Genomic DNA, 25,221 nt, shown 5'->3' with positions numbered 1-25,221 from the left:
ATTCTTATAGTAAAGTTAACAGTGTATTTTATCTCATATGCTGAATGTTTTTATTGACCAAATATTACTGTAACTTAACATCTTGAACAACATGTCCCTTTAAACGATGTGATCCGTAACATCAGGGAAGTGTGCAGCCTCTCAACAAATTAGTTCAACTCTACGTAGCAGTTAAAGCCGGTTAAAGCTTATTGAGACCCAGCATCTCCACATTTTGGAGTGTGGGTACACAGTAAGGCCCAGCAGCCCGTAATAGAGGGCAGATCTCTGCAGTAGGGCCTCCAGCTAACTGCAGAGCCAGTGGGGCGTCTCGGAGAGCTGCAGTGTCCCATGGCCTGCTCTACAGTAATAACCCTGGTGGTTAACGTGCCTCTCTACAGCACTATCAGTTCTGCTGAGGGTGCACGTTTCTCTCCCCTGCTGCTCCCCCTCTGCAGTAGCACCCCGCCACCCCCACCCCCACCACCACCACCACCCCCCTCCGCCCTGCCGCAGCTCGTCAGAGAGCTGCTCAGGCGTGGTATGAGCTGTCAGGGGCTGCTTGATGGTGATGCCCGCGCGGCCTCCCCCGAGTGTGATGCTGTAGAGTCCATCACCCATCTCTCCCTCCCTCCTTCCATCTCTTCCCCCTCTCTCTCGCTTTCTCTCTCCCTCTCTCTCTCTCATTGCAGACAATAAGGACCACAGGCCACAGAGAGGCCGCTCAGACAGGATGAGGTAGTCTTTCTTCTGCAGCAGCAGGCAGTGAAGGACAGGACAGATAAACCGTTTGGTTTGACTTTAGGGAAGCCAGAATGTTCACTGGCAGTCCTGAAGTCCTCTTTGCACTTCCAGTTCCTTCTTAGACCTCAGTGACAATTGCAACTGCTGTAGTAAATGCACATTTTAACACACTGGGAACATTTTAAAACTGCACCATCTAATCAGAAATCCACAAAATAATCTGCACACATTCATACGTGTTGTCATGTTTTAACAAAAGACTGTCTATTAATTATGAGTAGCTGTAACTTAAGTGGTAGAGCAGATTTATATATTCCTGTCCGTGTCCAAGCGTCCTTGAGCAAGATACCGAACCCAAAACTACCACTAACAAGTGATTGCGTATTTGGCAGAAATAATTTAGAACATTTGTTCAAAAGCCTCTTCCAAATATATGCAATACAAATGTTTAAAATATTTATTTTCTACCTTCTGAGAAGCTATTTATATTAAAACTATTTAGGCCCTATTTTATTGTCTAATGGTTCCGTTATATTGTAACACTTTATTTAAGCTTTATTTTGAGCTACTAATGCTTGGAGGACAGGTGTACACATAAGCAGACTTAACTGTGCATATGATGAATGATCTGTACGGGAAAGGCAACCTGTGTGAGGGGAGTTTGACCCCTTAAACAATAGGTTCGGTCTGCCTTACATAAAATAATAGCTAGGCTCCAATACATGCATGTTACAGTTTTTGGTTGGTGTAATTGTTCTTCCTGTCCATACTGGCCTTGAAAAGATGGAGGACAAAATCAGTCCCCGATTCAATCTTTGTGTTATCATCGCTCAGCCACTGCGACACGTCAGGAGAAACGTAAAGAATGGATTTTAAAGGACTGTAACTTTGGAAGAAACTCAGACTTAGACTGTTCAGACTTTGGCTTTGGCTTTGACTGAATTTGTTGGCTTTCCCCATCACTTTCTTTAAAATCTCTTGATGGCTAGTATTTTCAAGAGGAATGGTTACAGCAAGAACTTTTTTTTTCAATCTCCAATTGTGACTATTGTTATCAGATAGATTTGTAATTATTAATATCAACCCTGCTATCACAGTTATTACATTTAACAGTTTCATGTTATTTTCATGTATTCACTCTTTTCCTCAGTATGAGTACTTTAACGCCGTGCTGATCAATGAAGTGGACGAGGAGGGCAATAACGTGGAGCTTGGAGGAGAGTTTCTTCTGGAGCCCAACGACCATTTCAATAACCTGTCAGTCAACCTGAGCCTCAGTGTGGTGCAGGTGCCCACCAACATGTACAACAAAGGTGAGAGCTCAGCCTTCACAGACTTACTATGTGAGTGGGGAGGGAAAGGGGAGGGAGGAAAGTAAGTGGTGAAAGAGAGAAATGGAAGCTGAAGTAGCATCAGTGTCACAAGCTGGGAGAAGTGGAGATGGGGGATCGATGATAGTCCAGGCATGATACGGAAAGCAACTAGACCCTTCAAAGAGACTGAAAAGAGTGAAGAGAGGGGGTGGTGGTGGAAAGATGTTTGTCATACGCTAGCTGTTCTGTCCCTTCTTGTTTTTTAACGGAGTGTGTCACCTCTCCCTGAGTATCGCCAGGGCTGCTTTTGTTTGGCTATAATGGTCTTCCCATAACTCTCTGTTCGCAGCACAAAGGGAGGCTCGTCCAGCAGGAGGAGGGGAGGGGATGATTCAGTCACGGGCATTGAGGCTCCTTCAGGGGGGTCAATAAGGGACAAAGGTCAACCGTGCACTCGGTAATGGTGACCAGGATGATTTCTATTATCACCCTTTAATTTACTTGTTTCTCTCCCTTCCCTGTGTCTTTTTTCCCCTCCTCTTCCATTTTAGATCCCGACATAGTGAACGGAGTTTACTGGTCCGAGGCGCTGAATAAAGTATTCGTAGATAATTTTGAGAGAGACCCAACACTGATCTGGCAATACTTTGGGAGCGCCAAAGGTTTCTTCAGGCAGTACCCTGGTGAGTGGTGTCACCCTGTCAGTTGTCCTATTTCACCGTCTGTCTCTCTCTGTGTGTGTGTGTGTGTGTGTGTGTGTGTGTGTGTGTGTGTGTGTGTGTGTGTGTGTGTGTGTGTGTGTGTGCGTGTGTGTGTGTGTGTGTATGTGCGTGTGTGTGTGTGAACAGAAAGGCTTGTCTCAAGGGAGTCATAAGCCGCCAGTGCACAAGTAAAAAAAAGATCAGAAGAAATGATTTAGAATAACTAAAAGGGTAATTTGGCTAATGTTGTAATTTTACAGACCATCAGAGAGGATGCACATATACAGACTGTAATTAATCAGAATTTGGCGGTGTGGGTCTACAGTCGTGCTGAGGAACAGCGCCTGGCTGCTGGATCCAACTGAACTTATCAGACCGTTACAATGATATGAAACAGGCGGTCGACTCACTGCAGCTACAGAGATACAGATGATGATAGTCTTATACAAATATGGACTCTGTATGTTTAAAGTATAAGAAGCAATTCATAAAAATCTAGCTTTTTCACCAGTGTTTTACAACAACCTTTTACTATTATATTCATCATATAAATGTTGTTTGAAATCCCACTGCATTGAACTCTTCTTTGGTTTAATGTGAAAACATTAATTAAGATTTAAGGACCATCAATATGAAGTTTATACTGTACGCAGTGGTGAAAAGTAACTAAATACATTTACAATATGTACTTTACTGAAGTCAGTTATCTGATTATTTATTCCAATACTGACTTTACATGTAGGGTTCAAAACAAAATTATTGGTCACCAAGTTAAAAAGCCAAAGCTATTAAAATATAAAGCATTGCTGTGAATGTGTAAATTGTTTGTGTTGATTTTAAATGACACAGTCGGCTTCATACACAAAAACAGCACAGCATTCACTGTATGACTCCAGATTAGTGCAGAACATTGACATATACGTATAACCTGTCCTTCTTTGCTTGTGTTTATCCAGCTTGTTATTTTGTGTTTTCTGATATTTTCTCAAAATTGACTTCCTGATCTATTTCACAGGAGTAAAGTGGCATCCAGATGAACATGGTGTCATTGGCTTCGACTGTAGAAACAGGAAGTGGTATGTCTTTATAACCTGACAAAATGTACTGCTCATGGTTCTGCATCTCATCGTCTCTAAAAAAATAATAATTTATTATTCTGCAACAAGATATCAAATTGTGTAATCTAACATATTTCAGGTACATCCAGGCAGCAACGTCTCCTAAGGATGTTGTTATCTTAGTCGATGTTAGTGGAAGCATGAAGGGACTGAGGCTGACCATCGCCAGGCAGACTGTCTCCTCCATATTGGACACACTTGGAGATGACGACTTCTTCAACATCATTGCAGTACGTTTTTCACCTTTTCTCAGTTTGTGTCTGTACATGTTTGTGCCTTTGTTCAATCATATATTTGTGCTTCTCTATGTCCTATCTCTCTGTAATCTCAGTCTAATGCTGTCTATTAATAGTATTCACCAAAGACATATCTGTTAAGAATTTCAGATAACTGGAGCTCATTCTTCCATGAAAAATACTAATCCATCTTAATGTTATTTGCATTTCCACAGTATAATCAGGAGATCCACTATGTGGAGCCTTGTTTGAATGGCACACTGGTCCGAGCTGACAGAACCAATAAAGATGTGAGTCGAGCTCAAACTGAAATGTAATGAGTATATGTGGATTGTATCAGGTTGAATTTGTGTGGTTTCAATGTCTAAAACCTGTCTTTTCCTCTTCTGTCGTTATCTGTTAGCATTTCCGTGAACATCTGGACAAGCTGTTTGCTAAAGGGATCGGGCTGCTGGGTGTCGCTCTGGCTGAAGCATTCACAATCCTGAGTGATGTGAGTTCCAGTGCAGTGAACCGCTCCGTATCTGTGACTGTCAGTTTGAACACAAATCTTCCCAGTCTATATCCCACTGAAACCATTTATCCCAAAGCAGATCAACTAAATTCTCCTTACGTATTATGTGACAATGCTGTTCAGTATTCATGAGTTTTCACAAAATTATGAATTAATAAATTGATTAATTTGACATTAAAATAATGAATTTGTGTTCAGCCATAACAAAGGCACTTTGTTTTCGTTTAACTGAAGGACTCCACTTGACCAGAACATTAGGAAAACTTTCATTTTACAAGCCACATTTGTTTTCAGTGACAGGAAGTGTTGGAGTACAACCCACTGCTTGTTCTCTGCTAATCATAAAAAAGTAGCACACTCCAGTCAAATACATTTGAGCGTTTGGGAGGTGTGTCGCCTGTCGAAACGCTCCAGCGCTATCCCTGTTCCGCCCTCCAAACACAGACACATCTATTCTGAATCGTGATTAATGGCTCTAATTAATGTCGATGATTAATAACGTGGCTGATTGGAACACAAAGCAGATAAGGCCAGGAGACGCTCTCCTTTTATCTCCCTGTTTTCAGGCGGCTGCGCTGCTGAAGCTGAGGGACTGCAGCTTTTACCTCTGCATTTGTCAGATTAATTAAAGCCCTGCAATGAATATGGTAATCAGGTAGCCGGTAGCCTACAACTGAAACTCACTGTTACACCACTTCCCGGCGAATGAAGTCAGAACACAGCTTATCGTAGACCAAATCAAAAAGAAACTCGCTTCACTTTAAGAGCAATGCACCATTTTCCTAGGAGCAGTGTTGAGATAAAGAAAAGCCAAGTCTCCTAGTCTCATGGGCGGACGATACAGATAATCACAAAACAGCGAGCATATAATTAAATAGTTTAGCATATTTTAACACCAATAATTATGTAACCCATCCCCTTGTTGGATGACTTTAGAACAAGATCATTAATTTACCTCTCCAACAACTAGTGTGTGGGATTGATTAGATTTTATCAGCATCAATTACTTAATGATCCCTTTCATTGATTATGTCTTTTATCATTAACATTCAGATTCACTATTCCTTATTTACTTACAGTACTGAAACAAAGGGCATAAAATACATTACAACTAAGGCTAAAGGACAGTATCGTTGAAAATGCTCCTCTGGCTCAGGGAATGGAGGGTCCATGTGAGAGATTTATTAAAACACATTCTTTATTAACTAAAAAATATGAACATAACAAAAACGTAGGATGTTCACATCAGCAATGGAAGCATGCATTTCTATGTAGGGCATGTGTTATGCAGGTCTGCTAAAGGACAAAAATCAGATGCAGCTGAGGTAGGAGAGAAAAGGAAGAGCTTACGCCCAGAAAAGTCCAGATGAACCTGATGAACCAGATCAGCAGTCGTCCCTCAAATGTCGGACAGTTGCCTCCTGAGCTTGAGCCCACAGACTGCGGGGGGACGTCACACTAGGCCACCTATTATCATCACATGTGAAAGCACAGGTGTAGATAATAAAATTAATGATGGCTGAAATCCACTTAGCTGCTTCAGTTTCAAGGGGCTTGTATTGTGCATGCTGGCTCACTGTCACTGCTTACTGGGACACTAAATGGAAGAGAGCCATTTTTAATGTTATTGATAACACATGTGCTCTTTCTACTGTGACGAGTCAATATGGTTCCTGTGAAAAAAGTCTATAATGAGCAACCAAATTAACATTTCATGGCTTTAAAATGTTACTCTAGAGCTGATTTCCTATTATTGAACGTTTAAATTAAAGATAAAAATCAAACATTTACAAATATTAGACAGAATTTTTTTGTCACGCGCATACAAGCCAACCAATACAAACTTTTAAGACACCACAATTATAAATACTGTTGCAGTGTTGAAACAGTCAGACATTCCCATAACTTTTTATATTACAGGGCTTCACACTTTATAACAACAACAGATGTTTTGAAGGCATCCTGTGATTTGAGAGTAGCGGTGCTCAGCAGGTTTCCTCCTGTGATCGCATCACTTCATCCTCCTCTTTCTCTCCACATTCATTCTGTTACAGGTCAATAAACCACTTAATTACTGCGATGCATCTTCTGGCATCAGAGTACAGTGTACTACACTCCTCAGGTTTATTTACCAAGACATTATCCATGTTTTATTGACTGATGGCTGCACAGCTGCCATATCAGACATCATCATCAGTGGAAACGGACAGCTCTGTTTGTTTAATGTTTAAATAACGCTTGTTTTATTTGGGTTCTTAATTTATATCTTCATGTGTTTTCTCTCTTTTTGCAGTTTAATCAAACTGGACATGGCAGTTTGTGCAGTCAGGCCATAATGCTTGTGACTGACGGGGCGACTGAAATGTATGACGATGTTTTTGAGAAGTACAACTGGCCAGAAAGAAAGGTTAGGTCTTTATTTATTTTCTCCTGTCATCTGTTCCTCACAGTGCTTAATTTCCAATGTTATTTCTGTTCTTTTTTCTGAATTTTCTGCTTGCCCTTCACTTTTCTTCCAGCGGAGATAGATGTACATTTTACTTCTTTACGCCAGCTGGAGCTCCTGTCTTGACATTTTGAGGAACATTTTTTTTTTCTTCATTACCACTCATAACTCTTTAATGTACAATCCATGTCAATATCATGTTTTTCAACGGGTTGATGCGTTACAGAACAATATTTCTCCCGACAAGGAATAAAACATGGGAAATTAACTGCTTTCAAGGGCAGAGTATGTGCAGTGCAAGCAGCTCAGTCTCAAAGGCTCTGGTCTTCGGCCCCCGCTGCTGTGCTCTCCCCACATTTCTTCCTGGACTCAACAGTCTATCTAACTAATCTTTTGTTATACTCCCTTTGTAAGACCTTAATGCAGTTGAAATGAAATGGACTGCTGTGCCACTCACAAAGCAATAAAAACAACAGCTCCAGGGCTTTTGTGCAGTCCTATCAAGCATATGTGTGTTGGCAGTGTTTGGCAGGGTGCAGGGCAGTATTTGGCAGGGTACCCCCACCCACCCCCACCCCCACCCCTCATACACCCTCAGGGCTGCTATATGGCAGCCATTCAGTGTTTTTCTATATGCTTCATGCTTAGCAAAGCATCTGGAGCCAATGAGCCATGCAGGTTTGGCAAAATGTCACACAGCGTTCTTTAAAAGGACAGTGGATTATGCCCTCATGCAAAACCCCCAACAAAAGAAAATTAACTGAATGTAACTGCACTGAGAGTGCAAACTGGAAGAAATCCCCAATAACTGTTAAAAAACTGACAGAGATGGACTGAAAAAATGTGAAGAATGAAAAGAAAGAGCTGGAATGGCAGCTTAATGCTCAGTGATTCCTCAAGAGGATGTGAAAACATGCAGCTACTTCTTGCTCCAGAGCCAGATAGAATCAGGGCAGGAAGATAAAGTACTAAGGAGATGCATCACTTTTCTTTTTTATATCCTTCCATCTTTGAAACTTTTGACATCTACTTGTCCTCTGCACAGGTGCGAATATTCCCATACCTGATTGGACGAGAGTCTGCATTTGCTGATAACCTCAAATGGATGGCGTGTGCCAACAAAGGTTTGGGACTTTTTGATAAACGTTTCTCATGACAGCTTCTTGTCAGCGTGTGAAGTCGATCTAATGTGGTGTTCCCGTGGAGGATGTGTGGTTGTACTTGTGGTTTGACTGGACGTGAATGTTATGTGTGTTTTTCGTGTGTGCCTGCATGTGTATCTGCTGGCTCTGACTCTTTCTGCCAAGAGGCAATGAAGTGGCACTCGGGGAGGGTCAGAGGTCAATCTGCTCTAATCCCTCTTCCTGTCAGAGTGTCTCCCTCTTGGCTGCTCGCCGCTGATAGCTCCCACGTGTCAACACTCTGGATGAGTGCCCTCTGGAAAGGAGGGTAACAGTCGGGAAAACCGATCACAGAGGGATTGTGGGGAGACAAGCCCCAAACATCCTCCCCATACAGCTCCCCACTGTGGAATGACCTTACATGTCCAAAATGAATCATTGTCAGCAACAGCAGGAGCTGACACGAGTCAAAATGCTCCTGTGTCACTGTAAAGTGAACCACTGGAAACCTGTTTCCAGAGTGGTTCAGCACAGCGCAGTAATTTCAGGGACATCAGGAAACAAATTACAATTTTGTAAATGGTTAAGGGATGCATTGGGAAAACTTGAACACAAGACTTCAGTATTTTAAAAAAAAACTTTCTATGCCGCTAATTTCTGATAGTACTTTTATTTAAGTTCAAGATGCAGGACCAAATATTGCTGATCCAATACTTCTTTTATCTGTTTTATCTTTTTTAACGGGGAATTTCCAAAAGTTCCAATACATGTAGAAATACACATTGTGGTTAGTAAATGCTCTCCCTCATTTTAGGTTAATAAATGTGTGCGTTTATTTGCAGGTTATTTCAGTCAGATCTCCACCTTAGCAGATGTTCAGGAGAACGTGATGAGGTATCTTCACGTCATGAGCCGCCCAAAGGTTATTGACCACGAGCACGACACAGTGTGGACTGAAGCGTACGTGGACAGTGCTGTGAGTGTGTTACAGTGCTTTTCTTCTAAGGTTTAAGCAGTATCACAACTTCCTGTGATTGTCCAAGTTACGAGTCCTCATTCTAAATTTACATTTGTATATGAGTGAGACTGCATGTGTGTCTGTACAGCAACAACATGCTTCGATTACATAGTTTTTAGGCTGTTGTTTGTGTAAGTTGCAGGAATCATGTTATTTTCTCCATCCCTGTACTGTACAGTAAATGTGCATATGTGTTGGTCTGCATTGTCATCATTACTCTTAATGCTGCTGGAATGATTCCTCATTATGAGCTTCATTAATCTGTATGGATCCCACCTCCCCCCTCCCCCTGTACATCTGCGTCCACAAAGTCAAGGCACAATGTGAAGGCTTTAATGCTCTGGATGATTCATTCTTTATGCGTCTTTTCTTTCATTTCAGCTTTCCCAGGCTCATAAGGTAAATATCTAGATGTGATCTAGTCTTTATGTGCTCTCGGCTAGAATCATATTTTTAAGAAACATCATTTATCTGTTGTCTTATCTTAAAAGAATCGACCAGATGCTGTAGGAAGTAGCTCTGAACAGGCATCAGAAAGGAAATCACATGCAGGTTATAAAAGGTTTCCTCTGCAACTCAAATTTGAGCCATGTGGTATAAAGTCAAAGTGCTTGAGAGGAACTTGAGAGGTTAAATGGCTGCTTATAGTTCCTACTTTAATATATCCTAGAAAGTCAAAAGTGAGGAGATGCTCTTCTTCTCTGGAGGGCAGGAGCAGTAGAGGAGCATTTATTGTACTTCTATCCAGTATGGAGCTTATGAGCATGCACACACCAAACACACACTAAAAAACACACACACACACACACACACACACACACACACACACACACACACACACACACACACACACACACACACACACAGAAGGGTTGGGAGATTGTCCTCTGGAGTGTGTGCTCTTGTATCTCAGCCTCAGACACACCATTCATCATTCTGTGGATCATTGCATTTTATCTCCTAAAGCCCATAATAAAACTGACATTGGAGGGAAGACCAAGAAAGAGAGAGAAAAAGAGGGGGGGGGGATTGGTGTGCTTGGCTTTACCTGTGTGTGTGCTTGCATGTGTGTGTGTGTGTGTGTGTGTGTGTGTGTGTGTGTGTGTGTGTGTGTGTGTGTGTGTGTGTGTGTGTGTGTGTGTGTGTGTGTGTGTGTGTGTGTGTGTCGGTATAGGCTGAAGCAGTCCAGTTTCCGCTTCCATTGTGTGTTCTGATGAATTTAAGGACCGACCATTCTTCATTTTGTCTAGATAGCACACACTACGATTCACAGCTCGTTTGTTTCATCTGCATGCGCATACACAAATGAACAGCCAACCACACAAACAGGGACACGGGCACACTTGGCTGTGTCGACTCACAAGGTGAGGGAATAGCAGACCTACTTTAGCGAGGCTCATGTGCTTAATTATGTCAGCCTTCATCCTACTGAACTGACCCCCTCTGAGACCCACATGGTTCAGGATTGAAAACCGAAAGGCTGCAACCAGGATCCTATGGTTCTCCAGGAATTCATTTGGTCGTGCTTTTAATTAATTAAAAAGTGTCAAATAGTACACTGATCTAATGAGGCCTCTGTGTCCCGACTACTTACGTTTGTAGCCACTTTTGGCTTCATTATTGTCAAGTCCTGAAGCCGTTATTCCCCTCCTCACTTTTCTATCTAGAAATTTTAATTGAATTTCATGTCAATTAGGCTGCCTCTTCACTGGTAATTAGCTACTGTACTGTGTGAAAAAATTTAATTGTTTCTTCAGCCGTTAACATTGATGTAACATTTTCATGGCAGCTTTTAAATTTTACATTCACATATGATTTTGTTGTTAGTTTAGACGTTTTTTTAGAATAAAATGAAAAGCATTCATAGCATTTTTCTATAGTAGTTGCAGCAACAATTCAATGACAAAAACCTTCATCTTTGGAATCTTACTTTGTCAGCTCAAGTTGAATACATATGCAGTTTAATATATGCATGTAACTCTGTTGGTTATCGCTCAAAATGCATGAGATGTACTGATTAAGAAATGCTGAGTGAATGTTTCAGTTCTGTAGGCATAATAATGCTGTTAAATGTGTGTCTTTCTCTGAGCAGTTTTTGTTTTGTACGATGCTTACAAACCCGATCAGAGAACATGCTGACACCTTTCTCAATAAGAGTAAACAGCTGAAATAGAAGCATTCAAAAGTTAATTTATTCTTTCCTTTCTTTAGTTGAAGGACAAAGCAGGCCCAAGTCTGATGACTACAGTTGCAATGCCTGTCTTCAGCACAAAGAATGAAACGGTGAGTGAGTGAGTCTGAAAGATTGTCTTTAAACTTTTTTGGCTTGTAACACCTTACAAATAAATCTTTCCGATAGCTTATTGTCACATTTCAGATCTAAGTCTATTAGTTGTTAGAAGTTCCACCAAAGACACATTTCCCCACTTAACTTCCCACATGGTTTCATTATAATAACTGTCCGAAGCCCAAAGGGGCAGAATTACATGGAGATTAGAAAAAAAAGTCCAGAAATTATTAAGAATGTGTACATTTTGTTTTTGTATTTTTTTATTATCTTCAACATTAATTATCTCAATATTCCTCAGATTTATCTTGTGAGCCTTTGGAAGTGTATATCAAATGGTTGAAACTAGCTACCCCTTGATAAGTTGTTACAGTAAAATGCTACTTACACATTGATGAATAAGTATTATCTAATGTCATATATAGTATATCAGTGACAGGACATTTATCTAGCTTTTGATGCTGTAGTACATTTGGTTTATAATACTTCTGTTCTTCTATTTAAGAAGGATTTTTACCTGTAATGGAGTATTTTAACGTGGTGGTACTGTTACTTTTACTAGGATATGAGTACTTCTTCCACCACTGCTAAGTGAACATGCATGGAGATTTCTTCTAAAGTTGTGCATGTGTGTTTTGAATCTCTTCGTGCAGAAGAACCAGGGTATTCTGTTGGGGGTCGTAGGAACAGACATCCCTCTGCAGGAGCTGATGAAGCTCATCCCCAAACATATGGTACAATCAGCTGTTCTTGTACTTTTTACTTTGAATAAATGAATTCATTAGTATGCATTTTGTTTTTTAATTTCTTCCTTGTGTATCTGATTTTGTGTCTCTAGTTAGGAATCCATGGGTACGCATTTGCTATCACAAACAATGGCTACATCCTGACGCATCCGGACCTCAGGCCTTTGGTAACTCAGTTTCTTAACATTACTTTTACACCAGGAAAGTCTCACAGCATTGCCTGACTTTACCCTGTTATCCCTAATTGTTTTGTCCATGCAATTCTTTAAATAACATAAATGATGAACTGAAAGCCTCCGTTAACGAGGGCACAAAGAGACAAATGTGTAACAGGAGGCTAAATGGGCTCGTATAGTCTGTAATCCCAACCTTTTCCTTTGATGTATGCATGCAGGGATAAAGGCCACTCATAGGGCTGGCTGGCCTGAGATTTCCCAGAGGTAACTTAACACTCGCTGGCAGAGACCACAGCCACTCGCCCTGGGACCGCTGGTTCCTCAGGGGCTATGGCTGTGCTAGTGGATCTGTGTGTGCCGGTGTTAGTGCTACTCCTCTCTGTGCAACTGTTTGTGTGTGTGTTGGTCTGTGTTGTTTTCTTGTGAGTGTGTCTTTGTGGCTAAAACTGTGCTGTGGTTGTAGTCATTGACTTGTTGTTTCTTGTGGACCAGACGACATACAGAAGCAGAGTTTGACATTTTAATGACATGAGTTTAATGCATTGATGTAGACTTCCTATCAATCATATTAATCATTTTTAATTTACCTGACAGTGCTAACTTCACAGACGATTTGTTGAATAATTACACAGCAAAACCTTCATAACAAGACTTGATAAATAAGATTGAACTGTTGATGTTGAAACACAAAAGACTGATTACAGTGAAGCTTTTCTACTCAGATTTGTTTCTTTGATATCAAGCTCATTAATTAGAAAATTAGTCACATGATTTCACAGTTGGTCAGGCTAGAGCAGCAGCAGACATGTTTAAGCAGCGGTTAGTCCAAAGAGAACGTCACTACATAAAGTGGATCATTTCTGTGTATATTGTGCTCCTCTGTGCAGTATCAGGATGGTAAGAAGAGGAGGAAGCCCAACTACAGCAGCGTGGATCTCTCTGAGGTGGAATGGGAAGACAAAGAGGATACTGTATGTGTCTTACTCCTAACAATGTTACAGAAGTCATTATTAAGTGTACAATATAAAACACTAGATGTACTTGGGTCTACATGCAACTTTGTGTGACTTCAGCGGCCAAATTGCCAGGATTTCACAATGTTCTTGGACTGCATGTTTACTTGTTTTCCCGTGAATCATGTATTATTTCTAAATGAACTCCAAGAATCATCAAAGAATGACTCTGTTTTAGTATCCTAGTTTAATGGCAGCCACAAACAGGCTGCTGGATCAGTGAACCGGCCTCGACTCCTCTGCTCTATGTGCCTCTTTGTGTGCTTTATCTTTCAGCTCCGCAACGCTATGGTGAACAGGAGAACAGGGACTTTCTCCATGGAGGTGAAGAAGACGGTGGATAAAGGGGTGAGGCTGCAGATAAAGATGCTTAGTGTCTCTTTATCAGATCAGGGTTCTTCTCTCTCTGTTGTCTCTAGACTCAAGAAGTAAATCATCTGCACTATTTTTCTCTGCTCTTTTTAGAGGCGTGTCCTGAAGATGCACAATGACTATTTCTACACTGACATCAAAGGAACACCATTCAGGTGGAGAGAAAGTTTCATTACGTTCCTGAAACGACTTTCTGTCAGTTTATGTCTTGGTTACGGCTAAATGTTGATTCCCTTCTCTGTTTCTTGTCTCCAGTGTTGGAGTGGCTCTCTCCAGAGGTCATGGAAAGTACTTCTTCAGAGGAAATGTATCAGTTGAAACCGGTATGTCACTCTGACTGTGTCTTTTACTCTGTTATTAACAAAAGCCTGAATACTGTGAGATGCATGTCACTCTGATGGGGCTTATTGTATCAGTCTACTCAGGCTGGCATTGCTGAAGCGTTACTGACTTGTGTTTTTCAGGGCTCCGTGATCTGGAACAGCCAGATGTCGCCCTGGCAGATGAATGGTAAGGCTGGGGTTATGGGAGAGGGCATTCATGCGTTATGTAGGTTATCCCTCTGCGTTCATCAGGGATGTTGAGGGCTGTGATGTAACAGCAGGGCTCTGTTTGTACCAAAGGACATACTGCAACACAGAGGAGCAGCATGAGCACCGTCACCTGACCCAGATTCAAGCCATCAAGCTCTTCATGACGGGTCGCAGACCACACCTCAAATGTAAGAGACATCTGAGTCAGACCTGAATAAACTAGACTACACAGAGTCTGTTTTTACCCGCACTTAAATTCTAATCATCATATGAAGAGAAGAATTTAATAAATGATTGTTACAAAAAGAGATGGATGTTCTGAGTCTTTAAACAACACTCTGCAGGTGACAGAGAGCTCATCCAGGAAGTGTTATTTGATGCTGTGGTCACCGCTCCACTGGAGGCCTACTGGACTGGTCTGGCCCTCAACAAGTCAGAGTAAGAAGTTTTGGTACTGCTTTATAGTCTCTTTTCAAATCCACTTACAAGTGTCAGTTAGGCACTAAAGAAGGGTGTCTATATGGGTTTACGAATAAGCCAACAGTAAATGTTTGTAAGTCATCTGTAATTATAAATGTTTGCAAATCATTAATGAGATGTTCGTCCAATTATCCATCAAGTCTGCATTAGTAAATGGTAATCGGTTGCCATGATCAAATAGAAGAAAGACCACTCAAAGGGATTTTTCACAACCTGTCAACCCAAACATTGTTCTTATTAATGGCTTATAACTGATGTATAACTCAGTATTAACCACTACCAAGGCCATTAGTTGAAAAGTCTTTAATAAGCATGCCTTTTTAGAAAGTGGCACCTACATTTTTGTGGTGGAGGGAGGATAACGCAGAGGGAATTTTGCACTCAAAAGAAAGTTACTTTGGGAGATCACTTTATTTGATTAAATCAAACTGCTGAAACCTCATATTAACTGCAGCTGAAATTTAGAATGATGTAAGGAAGGGATGTTTTTTCACAGCCAGTATGAACAGGAGGAACAGTCACATATGTGGATATTTACTTTGTGGTGTGATGACTATTTCTTCTGTTGATATTTAATAAGTAGCCCACGTGATAGATATTACTTTGATGTTCAGTTCTTTACTTACTTTACTAAGAAATGATAAGAAAAGGGAACCTTTCTTACATGGCATGTATCATGAGGATCCAACCTTATTTACAATAAGAGTATATGAAACACTTGTGGACATGTGAGTGCTATTTTAAGTCAAATTTAAAAACATGAATACGGTATTTTGACAATATACCTCCGAAATGAGAGCTACATCAGCTGCGGCAAGAACTTTCAGTTTAAGAAGCAGCAGATCTGAATCAGCGCATAAATGCATTTGAAAAGAAATATAAGAAAAAATTAAATTACATTTGTTTTTACTGCTCTGCATTATACCAACAGGAACTCAGACAAAGGAGTGGAGATCGCCTTCCTGGGCACACGCACCGGCCTGTCGAGGACCAACCTGTTTGTGCCCGCCGATCAGCTCTCAAATCAGTGAGTCCCGCTGCTCAACATCTCTCTAATCATTACATACAGCACAGGGCGAGGCCGTGATTGGGCTTGATTAATCTAATCCTTTGCCCCTCTCCTCACTTTCATTCTGTGTGCTTCCTAAGGGAGTTCCTGACAGCGGAGGACAAGGAGGGTGTGTTTAATGCCGATCACTTCCCTCTGTGGTACAAGAGAGCTGCAGAACAGGTCCCCGGCACATTTGTCTACTCCATCCCCTTCAGCACAGGTATGCAGAACCAAACCAGAGATTTAAGATAGTATCTCAAGTGTGCAGTACAAAATAAAAGTTCCCTGAGAGCAAGACTGAACTGCCTAATGCAGCTAAATAATCTTCAATTTACGTTATATAAGTCCATCTTAATATACTTTCAATTATCCATTGCAGCTTTATATAAATTACTTTTCGGAATCTCATCTGGTGGCTTTAGTCACTCAGAATTTTAACATCTTAATCAGTCTTTTTGTATGTCCCTCTTTCTGCTATGGATGGTGGTTTTAACTGGTTTCTACTGATAGGATGTGCAGCACAGCTCACCACCCTCACAGCTTTTATGCCGTTAATGTGGCCCACGTTCAGTCTGCGAGGCACAGGATGGAGAATTCAGCTTCACTCTCCAGGACATTTACCACCTTTCCTCTGTTAATGATGACTGCATCCACTCATAACTTGAAATGTTCCTATCACAGCACCCATTTCAGAATGATTGGAGTCATCTGGCTGGAGAAAAAGCTCCGACCAGACTTTGCTGTAATGTAATGTAATGGACTGGTACTGCGGTTTCTTTTCAGCCTGCCACCTCATGAGTAAAGGGCGCCATCTAGTGAGCAGAAAGTGTAATCTGATTATTCTCTGCTCTTCCTCTCTAGCTTTAGAAAATAAGAGTGTGGTTTTGGCCAGCACAGCAATTCAGCTCCTTGATGACAGAAAGTCTCCAATCGTTGCAGGTAACATTAAACCATCTTTCATAATTATCTTCATGTTGAGTTATTTTTCTATATCGTGCAGTCTCTTATGTCCTTGGTTTTGTGCTCAGCTGTCGGGATCCAGATGAAGCTTGAGTTCTTTCAGAGGAAGTTTTGGACTGCCTGCAGACAGGTAACAACACAATAACAACTATTTTTTTTACAATGAAATGAGTACCCTGATTAGCTGTAAAGCTTAACTACTTATGTTTTGTTCTCAGTGTACAGCTCTGGATGGAAAATGTAGCATTAGCTGCGATAACGCGGTAAGAGCAGTCACATAACTCTAGCTTTAGGATTTCTTTTCAGGTTATTTTGTTAACCTAATATTTTATTTCCTCCTCTGACAGGACATTAACTGTTATCTCATTGACAACAATGCCTTCATTCTTGTCACAGAGGAGCAATCTCAGGTACTGTGTGCATGTTTATGGGTGCATGTTTAAATCTGAACAGAAGTTGATATAAAGGAAACACCAAAACACATGCCCCCCTTTTCCTTAGCTGCTTCAATTGTCCTTAAATGTTTTCCCACAAGTCTTGAAAATGTATATAAAGCAACATGGGGTTCTTCCAAATATTATAGCTCAAAGAGCTAAATAAGTAGGATTAAAGATAGAGGAAGGAAATAAAAGTCTACTCTTCATTTTGCACCCTAGAATAATAATAATAATAATATTTTGCAACCCCCAAATAAATGTAATATTGTTAAGATCTGATAATAAAACACACTGACTTGAACAAGATGGCTACATATCCTGAAATGAATGCCAGTTTCTCTGTTGAATGTGTCTGTGAAGATTTTCCAAAAAATAAACAATTACAAATTAGAAGAAAGTCCTTTTTTATAGGATGTTCACATTATTTTGTCCACCCAGTTTATGTGTTGAGCTATGTGCCTGTGTGCCTTGACATTACTTCTCTCTCAGACAGGGCTCTTCTTTGGAGAGGTGGAGGGTGCTGTTATGAACAAACTTCTCCAAATGGGGTCCTTCAAAAGGTCTGAGACACGGCATAACATTTCTCTGAGTCCTGAACTGACACATTAAACCTGACTTTAAAAGCATATTTTTATAAACATCGTATTTGATGGTTATTACAACTTTTGCTGCTCTGTTTGTTTTTGCAGGATCACACTGTATGATTACCAGGCCCTTTGCAGAGACTACGCTGGGAGCAGCGACAGTGCACGCACTCTATCAGATGTAAGTCATGAGATTGTGTTAGAAGCAATGATTGCATCTATATTTGTACGACCTGAGTTAAAATGAAATCATCAGCATGACCTTGAGACCTATCTCAATGTGTGTGGTCAACACTAGAGGATTATAAGTATAGAGCACAGTCTTAAAATGTACTCCGACATTTAAACAACCTCGAACATTTCCTTTCATTTCAGCTTCTAACATCATCTGCTTTTTTCTCTCTTTCAGCCCTTCACTGTTGTTAAGTGGCTCCTGACTGAACTTGTCATGTAAGAACAACACCACATTTAAAATAAGTGTACATTACCGGGGCCCATACATTACATTATATGATGTACACAATATTTTTTTATAATAGGAGTATAATAAATAATGGTTACTATTTGATTTAAAAAAAAAAAAAGCCTGAAGACGTAAGTGGATAAATAATATTTAGAAAAAAACACATTAATTTCATCAGTAATTAAAGGCATTTACATATTACATCCTATCCTGTGTACTTGCAATAAATAGTTAATGGTTGCTTACTACTTATTATTGTGCTAAATAGTAAAAAAATATTAATACAATTTCTCATTTACAATTTATTAGTTTTAGAAAGACATCAGTTTAAATTATCAGTGCTCATCCTTGTGGTTACTGATAATAATGTTTATTTTCTCATAACAGTTTTCTGCTAGAATTTAACCTGTACAGCTGGTGGAACGTGGATCTTTCAGTTAAAGGTAACTGTAGTTAATGGTCATTACAGTCCGTATGTGTTTGAGAAAGAGAGGTGAATGTGTGAGAGAGTTTGAGAAGGAAAAGTGGAGCTGTTCTATTTTTCTGCAGTTTTGTTTACTTACTGCAGATCAATTTCTCATACTTTCAGCTCAGAGATCTCGGGGTAAAACCACGATGGTGCCCTGTGATACAGAATACCCTGCCTTTGTCTCCGAACGCACCATCAAAGAAACAACAGGCAACATTGACTGTGAGGGCTGTATCAGGTACTGCTTCAGGCCAACAGTAGACACAGTGAATCATTAAATAACCACTGACTCTTTTTTAAACAGTAGATGTTCAGTCTGCTACTAATCATATAACAGTTTAATTCCAGTTACTCTGTTTGGGCCGCAGGTCTTTTGTCATACAGCAGATTCCCAGCAGCAACCTCTTCATGGTTGTTGTGGACAATAAGTGTGACTGCAGCAGCTCTCCTCCAGTAACCATGAATCCCATCGAGATCATGTATATCCTTTTTTGGTGAAACACAGATGTTCGATATGTGGAAGCAGATGCAGAAAGTAAATCATAACAGTATTTGAGTAACTGACTGAGTGTAATTTAGGTTTAATGTTTGACTTTCTCTACTTAAGTGTTTTCCTCTAACCCTAAATGAGTTGGTGAAGCTCTAAACCTATTAACTTGTTCAGTTGATGTATTTACACCCTTGACGCCTTTGAACACAACGAGTCACTAAAATGTGACAGACTGAAGTTTCAGAAGGACAGAAAGAAGCCTGAATCGTGTCATCCTTTCCACCCTGAGGTATGAGAGTGTGTGTTTGTCTGCATACAAGTATGTGACTACATGTAGCCTACAGGTAAATGGTGAAGCTGATACTGGAGCACAGAAACAGTTTGGTTTAAGTGCAGAAGTATTTCTGGACTTCCTTGAGTTGTCTGGTGACGGCAAAGCTGCAGGAAGTAACAGACAGTTATTTTTTAACTCAAACAGTGCCAGGCTAGCCGTTAACCCCTGCTTTCAGTCTTTATGCTCGTCCTCTTCAACTGTAATGAAACAATAAGTACTTTATCAGGACCATATAAATGTAACAATTAACTCCATAAATACTGTAGATCAATCCATAAGTCAGTTAGTTATTCATGATTTGATCATAACAGGATAATTTAGGCTTATTACATCTTGAGTCTGACGTTTGTAGTTTTGGCCATCATTCACATTGGTAATAATAATATTGTAACACATTCTTAATTTCTGGGATATGGGAACGCTGCAATATTGTTAAAAAGAAGTCCAAAGGGGCAAGTAATCGGGCAGTAATACTAGTTGTAAATAATTGATAATAAATACATAGTAATATATAAACCTGTGGGTTAGCACATTTATTTGGTTATAAAAGAAGGTGAATAGAAAAATTATCACCTAAAGATAAACTTACTGCCTCAACTCTAACCGTAACAAATTTAAACACAGTTTTCCTGTGCAATTTGTGTTTATTAACAGTATTTCAAGTGGGGTTTTATTTTGGTTTTATCTCTAAATAAAGTAGTTTAGATAAACTGGCTATGTTACCTGTTTACAACTTGTTCAACAACAACAACAGTTCAAATTTATTAGCAGCCACTATTGTCTTTCCCAGACAAAACAAAAGGTATAGCCACCCTGTTAATATTAAATATGTTACCCTGAACACCATATGTATCACACATGACTGTGTCTTCTGCAGGAAAATGCCATGGAGTGTGGTTCAGCAACACGCCTCTCCAGTCCTCTGACTGCAGCTCTGCTCCCTCTGATAGCAGCGACCATCAGCAGGTGACCGATAGCAGCAGAACTGGACATCAGTAAGGACTAAATCAACAAGAAGATGCTTTAATCACATAGAGAACATGGCCAATCAGAACTGAATTTGCTCATACCTCTGCAACAGGCTGCGCTCTACTAAGAAACAAATCTTTATATGTAGCACTGAGACACGCATCCATTAATGCAGAAACATAAGCGATGCGGCGCAGCAAAAGAAAAAGAGATTAATGGGAGTACTTGGTTACTTTGCTCAGAGCATTACAGATCACACCACTGACAGTTTTCCATAATGTACTGAATATGTGCTGATATTAAATAAGGGAAAGAAAATCACGATGTAAACATTAAAAACAAGGTATTCTTTTGTCAAAGTATAAAACAAGTACTTTGTGCAAAGGATGACAGTAAGCCATCAAATATTGTTTGTTTCTTTGTTGTGAGGAAAAAAAGAAAGCTAAAGTTAGTTTGTGGAATGTAAAAAAGCACTTTTGTCTCGTGAAAAGAATGCAGAGCCGTCTTTATTTTTGGCAGTAAATTGCTAAAAAGAGTTGACAGTGCCGTCATAGTTTTCTTTCTCCAAATATTTTATTTTATACCTAAATATTTGGTGTCTGGAATAATATGGATCATGTAAAATAGCTGAGAGACAACGGGAAATTTAGAACTTGCTTTATTCTGCCAGTTTCTCTTGTTTTAAAGCAGACGACATTTCAGACGAAGATGACTAAAGATGCATGAAGAAGATCACAGAATGTCACATCGATATATCTAGCCATAATATGTCAAGGTGACCATACTCTTAACCTCATGTTTGAGAAAGCTGATGAATAAATACAAAGAAATATTTTCCTTCCTTTATTTACCCGTTGTGTTGTTTTCTCAAGTGTTTGCGTGTGTTTGATGATGTGGTGGTGATGCCGTCATACGTGATAGATGGAACAATAAATGAGATTAGATTATGTACTGAGGGTATGTACAGTAGCAGTAGGTTTTAATCCCTCATCACACCCAGAACCTAGTACTGAGGGAGAAACACTTTTGACTCAGTAACGAGTCACACAGACTTTATTTTGTAGCCATATAAATCTAGCTTCCTGTTGTAAAAAAGCAAACATACACTAAGTCAAAAGGTTAACACTGACACACACACACACACACACACACACTTTTGACACACACACACACACACACACACACACACACACACACACACACACACACACACACACACACACACACACACACACACACACACACACACACACACACACACACACACACACACACACACACACACACACACACACACACACTTCCTCCACACGCCATCTCCTGTGAAATACATGAAGTCTGCATATCAAGTAAAACATTTATCTTCAGCCCTGCTCATTGGATTCAAGTATTTGAAGGTCACAATGTAGGTGGACAGCATTACCCATTCAAATTCAGAAATGAGCTGTTTAGAGAACAGTTCTGTGCCTTCTCTTCTCATGCAGTAGTGTGGTCACATGGGAAATAAAGTTCAACCTGTCAAAAGGAGGTTGTTTTTGTCTCAGTGTTGGTCTCCCACACAACACACATGGTTTATTTTCAGTTTGAGATGCAGGTCTTGTAGGTTTGTTCTGTGCAAGCTGAAGATTTACACAATAGTTTTTTTTATGTTGCTCTCAGCTACAAGAACTCTGTTCAAACGGAACAAAGTTCAATATGAGTCAATCATCACAAGACCCGAGCTAGAATGTGTAATAGGTCATCTGTGACTATTCTTGAGACAGAACAGTGAAGCTGTGCTTACAGCTGGCTATCAGCAGGCCCATTATAACCCGACGCTTCTCACTGATATTCTGCTGAAACACTCACGCCAATGATGTTTGCTGCTGAAGCTCCTTTCACCAACTTGCTCCTCATAAGCTATGTTTTTGGTATTGTTAATAAAAAATAAATAATAATTTGGTTAGATTCTTTTGAGGTTGCTCTCAAAGACTATCATATGGATATATATTACAAATAGCTAATTCCTTTGACTAGTGTCTTCTGACTGACATGGTAGCTTTTTTCGGTGCTTATATATTTGAGTGGTTGTTAAATGTCAAGATGCAATGATTGTGAAAATGCAAATTTTAGATACATTTTAATATTAGAGACAAACTCCAGTATCAAACAGTATGTGTTTACACCCATATAAAACAGATTCTGACTTTATTAGACAAACACATCGACATAGTTCTCACCAGTTTTTATTTTTGAAATGCGTAAACCAGCAAGATGACACCCGCAGCTACTCCACAACTGCTACAAACTTCTATATTTACGTTTCTGCTTTGCATCAAGAGGAACCATTACCAAGTGTCAGTTTTGCTTCTCACAACATTAACAAGAAGCAGGAAGACTGTTCATAACTAACGTCTTTCAACCATCACTACCAGTGCATACCAAATATGTAAATGGACAAGCACAATATTATTTTGTCGCTGGTTTGAAGTAACAAGCATTAAGAGTAATTTAGGTTGTAAACATAATTTAACCACTGATTCAAGTGCTAAAGAATTGCACATACTCACCTGAGGCTGTTTGCAGAGTGGTTGCAGGGTTAGAGCTAGCTTTAGTGCCAGAAGAACAAACACTTGAACATAGTCAGTGCACAGCCACAAACAGTAACACCACACAGTAATAAATGTTAACATTTTCATGCAATAATAACAATAATTATTCTATTTCATCTTGATTTATAGGAGTCATACTATTTACTGCAAAATGAACTATATACTGGCTTCCTTTGTACTGTGGGTACAAATATTAAGCAGCACATTGTTAATTTACTTGCATAAGTTTGTCTCTTTAAATCTCTTTGTAGTAATTTTGTGTCTCTGTGTTGGGTTTGCCCATTTTCATAGTGAGTCTCTTTGTGTCACTTTGCAGCTGTGTTGCATCTCTTTGGAGTTTGTGTTTCTTTGTAGTTGTTTTATGTTTATTTGTGGTCATTTTGAGTCTCTTCCTGGTTAGTGTGCATGCGTCCCTTTGAGGGACATTTTGTAGGTGAAGGCCAGGGGGGCCCCCTGAAATTTGCCCTTGGATATCCATCACACTCACTAACAAGTGTTACTTGGTGAACCAGCAGTACATCTATATAATATAGTATATCTTAAAAATATCATAGTATGATATGCCAAGAAAATTCATGGTGTGTATTCCCCCCAAAATAAAAAGTCATATTATAGTATGTCATTAAAATTTTATCGTGAGGTATGCCGTTAAAAAAATAAAACTACAGTATGCCAGAATATCATACTACAGTATGCCATAAATCTGTCATGAAAATGTCATAGGGTTATAGTTTACCATAATTAAGTCATAAAACATCATAGTATCAATGTCATAGCAAGTTTTGCCATACAAATGTCAAAGTAAAGTTTTTCTATAAGCTGTCAAGATAAATTTCATAGAAATATATGTAAAACTGTCATTTTATAGTATGCCATACAAATTGATAAAGTATGTCATCAAAAACTCATTAAAATGCTTTGGTATAGTGTGTTACTATAATGTCATGTAAAATGTGTATATTGTGCCAAAACTAATAACATATCATAGATACACCAAGATGTTATAGTATGAAATGCCAAGAAATGTCGTAGTATATTATGCCAAAAATAATGTAGTATGTAATAAAAAATGTCATAGTATTGTGTGTCATAAGTAAATAATATAGGATGTCAATAAGTAATGAAAATGTCATAGTAAAGTATGCAATAAAATAATTTAGTACACTGAAATATGTACAGTTTATGATAGAAATGTCCTGAAAAATTACTTCGTATAGGATGCCATCATGAAAACGTCATGACATTCTTTTCCTAAGAAAGTCATAAAAAATATCATCGTTTGATATGATAAAGAAAATGATGTTATTGTATATCATAAATAATGTCACAGCATAGTATGCCATGGGAAATAAACATCATGAAAAACATCATAATATAGTATGCCCAAAAAAAGTCATAAAATATTATGACATTAAAGTGTCATAGTAAAGCATCCCATAAAGTCGAACAGGAGGACGACCAGGACGACGGGGCGTCTCTGGGGGTCGTGAGGTGCAGGAGTCGGCCGGGGCGCCGAAGGGACCGGGGGGGTTCAGGCGTCGGCCGGTGCACCGACTGGACACGTGGAGCCGGAACCGGCGAGACCTCAGCCCGGACCTCCGGCGCAGGAACTGGCGAGACATAGGCTCAGACCTCCGGTTTGGGGAACAGACGTCACCTTCTGCTCTGCTTCCTTCCTGGTCTGGCGAACTGGGCCCTCCGAAGGCCAGGCGGCTTCCTAGGAACGGGTTAGGGTCCTGGGCAGGCTGAGAGGCAGGCTGCGGTGCCTGCTGAGGGACAGGCTGATGACTCCGTAGCCCAATGAGGCAAATAGTTCCTCAGCCATGGCCTGGAGGAGGCCTCCCTTTTTGCCAGTCTAAGAGCAGCCTCTCCGTATTCCTGGTTTGGAGCTCTCCTCCATTCCCCCATAATACAGAGGAGTGTACAACTCCTCCTCAAACACTGCAGGGTCCATGTTATGGCCAGATCGTAATGTCAGGGAGGGGCACATGTGAGTCGTTGACCGGGGCACAGGCAAGGCAGGGAAGTCCAGACAGGCAGGGTCGGCAACGGGAAATCAGTCCACGGGAAATTGTT

The 25,221-nt window shown here is 40.0% G+C and overlaps 1 protein-coding gene across 1 annotated transcript in view; it reads left to right on the top strand.

Annotated features, from left to right (window-relative positions):
* cacna2d3 (calcium channel, voltage dependent, alpha2/delta subunit 3) overlaps window positions 1–21,286 on the top strand; it is a 30,724-nt gene extending 9,438 nt beyond the window's left edge. Inside the window, exons 6-39 of the mRNA XM_054617014.1 lie at window positions 1,874–2,036; window positions 2,588–2,719; window positions 3,753–3,813; window positions 3,935–4,085; window positions 4,307–4,381; window positions 4,495–4,584; window positions 6,899–7,012; window positions 8,097–8,175; window positions 9,015–9,148; window positions 9,572–9,589; window positions 11,402–11,473; window positions 12,131–12,211; window positions 12,316–12,390; window positions 13,287–13,370; window positions 13,689–13,760; window positions 13,878–13,939; window positions 14,040–14,107; window positions 14,249–14,294; window positions 14,408–14,505; window positions 14,662–14,755; window positions 15,729–15,824; window positions 15,947–16,068; window positions 16,710–16,787; window positions 16,877–16,938; window positions 17,027–17,071; window positions 17,156–17,218; window positions 17,735–17,805; window positions 17,935–18,010; window positions 18,239–18,279; window positions 18,680–18,735; window positions 18,882–18,999; window positions 19,130–19,242; window positions 19,458–19,540; window positions 20,463–21,286. Of these exons, the coding sequence (XP_054472989.1) occupies window positions 1,874–2,036; window positions 2,588–2,719; window positions 3,753–3,813; window positions 3,935–4,085; window positions 4,307–4,381; window positions 4,495–4,584; window positions 6,899–7,012; window positions 8,097–8,175; window positions 9,015–9,148; window positions 9,572–9,589; window positions 11,402–11,473; window positions 12,131–12,211; window positions 12,316–12,390; window positions 13,287–13,370; window positions 13,689–13,760; window positions 13,878–13,939; window positions 14,040–14,107; window positions 14,249–14,294; window positions 14,408–14,505; window positions 14,662–14,755; window positions 15,729–15,824; window positions 15,947–16,068; window positions 16,710–16,787; window positions 16,877–16,938; window positions 17,027–17,071; window positions 17,156–17,218; window positions 17,735–17,805; window positions 17,935–18,010; window positions 18,239–18,279; window positions 18,680–18,735; window positions 18,882–18,999; window positions 19,130–19,242; window positions 19,458–19,540; window positions 20,463–20,555 (2,886 nt within the window). The 3' untranslated portion in view covers window positions 20,556–21,286. The remainder of the gene's footprint in view (window positions 1–1,873; window positions 2,037–2,587; window positions 2,720–3,752; window positions 3,814–3,934; window positions 4,086–4,306; window positions 4,382–4,494; window positions 4,585–6,898; window positions 7,013–8,096; window positions 8,176–9,014; window positions 9,149–9,571; window positions 9,590–11,401; window positions 11,474–12,130; window positions 12,212–12,315; window positions 12,391–13,286; window positions 13,371–13,688; window positions 13,761–13,877; window positions 13,940–14,039; window positions 14,108–14,248; window positions 14,295–14,407; window positions 14,506–14,661; window positions 14,756–15,728; window positions 15,825–15,946; window positions 16,069–16,709; window positions 16,788–16,876; window positions 16,939–17,026; window positions 17,072–17,155; window positions 17,219–17,734; window positions 17,806–17,934; window positions 18,011–18,238; window positions 18,280–18,679; window positions 18,736–18,881; window positions 19,000–19,129; window positions 19,243–19,457; window positions 19,541–20,462) is intronic.
* The last annotated feature ends 3,935 nt before the right edge of the window (window positions 21,287–25,221 follow it).

Source organism: Anoplopoma fimbria, chromosome 17, assembly GCF_027596085.1.
Source record: "Anoplopoma fimbria isolate UVic2021 breed Golden Eagle Sablefish chromosome 17, Afim_UVic_2022, whole genome shotgun sequence".
Taxonomy (NCBI): domain Eukaryota; kingdom Metazoa; phylum Chordata; class Actinopteri; order Perciformes; family Anoplopomatidae; genus Anoplopoma; species Anoplopoma fimbria.
This window is presented reverse-complemented; position numbering and strand designations above follow the sequence as displayed.